General features: G+C 41.6%; 1 protein-coding gene across 1 annotated transcript; it reads left to right on the plus strand.

The window, feature by feature from the left end:
• Nucleotides 1-3,032: 3,032 nt before the first annotated feature.
• LOC149831767 (uncharacterized) lies at nucleotides 3,033-3,822 on the plus strand. Its single transcript, XM_090012223.1, has 2 exons — nucleotides 3,033-3,286; nucleotides 3,421-3,822. The coding sequence occupies exons 1-2, from the start codon at nucleotides 3,133-3,135 to the stop codon at nucleotides 3,666-3,668; spliced, it is 402 nt and encodes a 133-aa protein (XP_089868349.1). The 5' UTR covers nucleotides 3,033-3,132; the 3' UTR covers nucleotides 3,669-3,822.
• The last annotated feature ends 2,062 nt before the right edge of the window (nucleotides 3,823-5,884 follow it).

Consider the following 5,884-nt stretch of genomic DNA (forward strand, 5'->3'; position numbering starts at 1 on the left):
GTTTTATGATGGGTAGTGGCACTCAATACCATCTATCCGGAAAATGAAAATACATATAGTTGCAAATGCATATATCTGTGCACTAATGATGTTTTAACTATCAAAAGGTTTATTTTGTTTTAGAATGATTCATGAATTTACCATGTTTAGTGACATCGTTTTGCACTCGTTAAAAACCATAATTTTTCCAACTGTATCCTTTCTATCTGTTGTTATGCTTATGGCTTTGTGAATTAATTCCCTTTTACATTGATGAGAGAGAGAGAGAGAAGAGTCCCTCAGCATGGGGGAGAAAACAGGCCCGAGCTTGATCAAGGCCAATTTGTAGTGCCTAAGCTTTGTGGCTGTCTTGAAACAGGCGGGACTTTGTCGCATCTGGTTGGACCTATGTAGCAATTGATTGGGCCCATGATCTTGTTCTATCTCATTAAGTCACACATGTGTACTTTGTCTTTCATACAGTATAACGAGAAATTTTTTCTCGATATTTATATTTCAAACAATTTTTTTTTAAAATTTTTTTGACAGATTTTGCGATAGTAAAGGGGGTCCGAGGGCTCCCCCCCGACGTGGGTCCTGTTGCGCATTCAACGAGAGGGGGGCCGCCCCCGAAAGAAATTTTTTTGGGGGCATATGTTTGAGACCCGGTGTCTTATGGATCAGACCTGAGTTTTTACTAGCAGCTTAGTTAAAATTGCGTAAAAAAAAACCCTGTTTTTGGTCAAATGAGAACTTTGACCCTCATTTGACTAAAAAATTCAATGCGTATACGCCTCGATGTGTGCACCTCAAGGTGTATGAGGCACACACCTCGGGGCTCTTTTTTTATTTTTTTTTTAATTTTATGACGGATTAGCGATGGATAATATCTGTCGCTAATATTCAGTGATGAATTTTTGATATTTTGCAACAGATTATATTCCGTCGCTAATGTCGTTGCTATTTTAGCGACGGGATATAATCCATCGCAAAACTAAATTTGTGCTTATTTAGCGACGGATTAGCGACGGATAATGTTTGTTACTAATTCATCGTAAATTAGTGACGGAAGTAACGACAGGTCTGTCGCTAATTAATGACAAGATATATGTGATGAATGCTATTCGTCGCTAAACTGTTTAGCGACGGATAGCGTCCATCGCTAATCTACATTTTTCTTGTAGTGTGAGCCGAAACCTGGCTGATATAGACGTGGATCAGGCTTGGGCCGACCCACGGATTACTAGGTCGGCCTAATTTATTTATTAGCGTTTTAATAATATGATTTTTTTTTAAATTAACTATTATATAGTAACTTGGATTACTAATTAGTTGCACGAGAACTTGTTATTTATTAATTATTATTATTTACTTAATTAGTTGCACGAGAACTTGCTATTCTCATTAACCTATAATTTCAAAAGTTGTTTGAATTGCGCTCTCTAGGGAGTACAAAATCACCCGCACCAGCCACATAGAGAGTAAGTATTTTATAGATAATAAGGACATTTAAAGTATTCAGAGTATTTTGTCTACCTAACAAAACAAAGGTTAATCCCTTTAACCGGCCCTACCATACTCACACGAGGTAGGTGACATGTCAAAACACAAATTTTTTTATTTGCAATCACCACCATGAACAATACCGGATCAGGTGCAATCACATGGTACAAATTTTGTGCATTAAGCACCTGATCGCCCTCCATCAGGCCTTGGGCCCTACAACTGACAGCGGGTCTCCAAGATGAATGGTGAGCAGGTGCTTAATGCATAAATATTTGTGCAATCATATTGCACCTGATCTTCTCACACCATGAATTCATCACTAGCATTTTATGCAAACTGTGGGTCCTACCAAAAGGTGCTGATGTCATTCATTACACAGAAAAGGAAACAAGTGCTGATGAAAGCCATAGATGGATGGTGATTTAAGAATACAAAAAATATGCTTTGTCATATCACCTGATGTAGGGATGGCAATGGACCGGGCGGGGGCGGGGCACAGGGTCTCCACCCCTGCCCTGTCTCAAGATTAGAACCTCCATCCCCGCAGGGGGATGGATTTTAACATCCACCCCCGCCTTCATCCCCGTTTCATGTCCTCCATCCCTGGTTCAAACGGGGATGAGGCAGGGTGGGGCCCCGTTTCCCCGTAGTCTATTGCCATCCTTTAGAAGGACTGGGGATGGGACGGGGCTAGGCAGGGATCGTGGTGAGGCAGGGAAAAGTGTAAGTCTATCCCCGCCTCCATCCCGGAACGGGGATAGATTTTAACCTTTGTCCCCGCCTCCATCCCCATTTCATACCCTTCATCCCCGGGGCGCCCCCCCCCCCCCCCCCTAGCCTGATGGGGCCAAGTGATGTCCTCACTGGATCAGATACATCTGATATCCGACCTGATTCCTAATCTGACTGTTCAGGTTTTGTTAAGTAAACTGAATCCAATTAGTAGACAGATTCGGGTTTGTTTTATGATTTCATCATCGGATCCGATTCAAATGAATATCGATCCAGTATTAGCTTTTTTTTCATCTAAAACTAAATTAGCCAATATTAATTAGTATTTGGTATTAATTACATCCGACCCGATCGAATCCGAACCATTTACATTTCTGAATTTGGTGACAATGTCCATGAACGGCGGTGATTTTAAGTATTTCCGTGTTTTGGCACATCACCTTATCTGACCTCTCACCTCACGTGGTTCGAAAACCCCAGGCTGGCCCTTTCATCCAATCAGTCTCTTTTTTCTTTTTTTTTTCTTTTTTCTTTTTTGTACTTTAACGGTTGCATTGGGGGTAGGAAATCTTAAAGTCCAAACAGACAAGTTGGAAAACGCTCTATTGACTTTGACTATCTACAAATTCCCACCCTCTCCTCTTGTTTTCCCCCAAGAAATTAACCCCTTCCTCTTCAAAACGGATAAAAGAGTATCCTCGGGAAAAGAAAGGCAATAACAGAATCCTTCCTAGAAAATGCAAAGCCGGCATCAGGCCAACCCCAACAACTCCCTCCCAAACCTTGAAATATAAGAACCTCTTCTTCTCTCCACACCCCCCTTGAACAAAGACATGATCGAGCTGGCTCAGCCTTCCATGGTCGTCGTCCCCAAAGCATAAAACTCCAAAACTAGGACCCTTGTCGCCGAAGCCTATGTGTTGTATGTGGGAAAGATCGTTGGAGATGAGCTCTCAAGGAGTGGGCTTCATGGCCGTCGTCGCCGTCTCCGGCAGCATCCTCTACGTCGCCTTGAAGGCGCACCAACAACTCGTCTCTGATTTCAAGAGCAAGATAGAAAACGAATTGGGTACTCGCAATTCTCGGAGTTTCTCTTCATTTTCTGCCTTCTTTCTCTCTTTCTGCATGATGGTTTCCTTCTCTTTTTTTTGAGTTTTTTATCTTGATTGGTTTCGTTGGTTGGTCGTTTAATGGTTTCTATAGAACAAAGAGAGCGAATCATGAAGAAGAGAGTGACGTTCGCAGACGACGTAGTTGATCCTTCTTCGGACAATAAGTTGTACAGGAAGCGCCGGTCGAAGATGAGCAGCGAGGGGGGCCAGGCTCCGGCGATGGGTGAAGGAGAATCCAGCGAATTTCCAGTGGGGATTCCGGCGGATATGCCCCTCAACAGGGTGGCGTTGTATAGAGGGATTAGAGAAGACCGGTCCGTGAGGGGCATCATGAATTGACGTGTCCATGTCCATCATTATTGGTTCATGATTCATGAAATGAATGCTTGTATTTTTTTTTGTTTTTGTATAGAGATGATAGGCTATGTAGAAACAAAGCGGATAGCAATTCGAGTAAATGTGAAATGTAATGCTTCTTGTGGATTATGCATGAGATCCTTTTGTTCTCCTTAGTTTTTGTTCTTTCTGTTTTTTTTTTTTGCCCTTTTTGGATTGGTTTTATAATTTGTACAATTAAGACAGAAAAACGCTAACCAAAAATCGGATCACTTAATGGGTCTGCTCCTCTCCGGGTTAAGGATACAATCAATCATCCAGCTTTATGTGCCCCAACCATGATAAAGCAACGGCAACCCCAATGCGCCATCCGGGATTCTATCTTGGGCCTTCAGCTTGACGCAGGACCCCACTCAACTTGATCATGTTAACCAGACCCTACCTGAGCTGAGTCCTAGTCAACCAAGGGTAGAACACAGCGCCGCGCGACCATCTCAGGTTTGTTCAGGATTAGACTTGGACCTTAACTCCTTGATAGAAGTTAACTGGAGTCAAACTTGGTCTATTTTGCTAGGGCTCAAGATGACTGGATTTAGTTGGTCATCTTGTAGGTATCTGGGTTTAAGAATGAGCCAATAACGCATCAAAACTCAAGTCAGCTAGAATCGGGCCAAGCCTAAGCCAACATTGGAACTTTGTGGAAGTTAACTGTGGGTGTGGACAATAACAAGTTTGGAGGGAGGGGAGTGGTATACGTTAACATCCTTCAGCCTTTCCACAACCAATTTGTGGAGGAGAACACACATCCAAATTTAGGGAAGACTTAAATGTGAGAGCTGCTCATGAAAGAAACGATTCTTTGAATGAGCACATAATTTTGACATAGTCATAGGTAACAACTAGGTGAAGTGATGGCGTTGTGAGGCCAGCAAACGGTCCACATCTTGAGATATATCCAATGAACATAAGCATCTTGCGGTGTACCAACAACCTTTTGGCTTTTTAAAAGCGTGATTGGAGCATTGAATTATAAGGAGTGCAATATTAAAACCATTGACTGGGCAACCATCTATAATAAAATATAATGGAGGAACAAATAGTTGGTTTGGTTAAGCTGCCCCGATCCATCTTTTTTTAATCGATTGGTAAGCTAGTGGATAACCCTTTGGTGGTATTGGGGGTATACTGTGGATTCAACTTTCAAGTTTTCAGAGTTTTTGCGCTGCTATAGTGGGCAGCGATATAGTAAGTACAGCAGGCAGGGTAAGCGCGACTAGGTCTATGATATATGTGTGTGTGTGATATATATATCAAATCATTACATCCATCATCAATGCATGATAAATTAAATATTTTCTTCTTCATAATATTATTATAATTTTCTTTTAACTGGTTAAGATAATATCTTGGGGTGGTTTCTGCGAGTAAAAATAAACAAAAAAAAAAAATATGTGAAACCCGCGAGGGCGTGTTCCGTTACTGCAAGGTCGAAACTGAGTTACTCCATGGTGATCAGTGAGGCTATAGGGGAGACCTCAAAGGTTTTACCAACCAGAGGTTTGCCAATGTGCAGTTGGTGATATGAGTTTTACTTGGCCTAAGCCCAAAAATAATAGCAGGATATATAATCCTTCGTGGTGTTCGAGTTTTACTGGTGATTCGGGAACGAGAAACCCACAAGGGGGGTGTCCCTTGCTGCAAGGTTGAATTAAGCTGAGTTACTGCACGATGATCAGTGGCATTGTCATAGAGGCCTCAAAGGTTTTACCAACCAGAGGTTTGCCAATATGCAATGGGTGTTAGAAGTTTTCCCTTGGCCTGATTAAGCACAGAAAAAATAATAAAAGAATGAATGACTAGCAAAACGATCATCCTACCTTGCTTGATTCCTTGATTATCCTCAATTCGCCTATTTAAATATCTGTTTTTAAGAATTATCAATTTCAGGATTAGGGATAAAGATTATATTTTCAATTGAATATGAGGATTCAACAAGAAGTTTTACCTAATCTCCTTGCAAGATACGTGGACAGAATATTGTGTGTGGGGCAATGTTTGCTACCCTCAGTGATCGTGGTATGGAACCAACAACAACAACAACAACAACTACGCCTTCATCCCAAAACAATTGGGGTCAGCGATATGAACCAAAAAAGAAATTCATTTTCGGTCTTCCACATGAATCCTTTTCCTCCAATCATTTCTATCCAACGCCATGT

Source organism: Nuphar pumila, chromosome 7, assembly GCF_984573655.1.
Source record: "Nuphar pumila chromosome 7, dmNupPumi1.hap1.1, whole genome shotgun sequence".
NCBI lineage: Eukaryota > Viridiplantae > Streptophyta > Magnoliopsida > Nymphaeales > Nymphaeaceae > Nuphar > Nuphar pumila.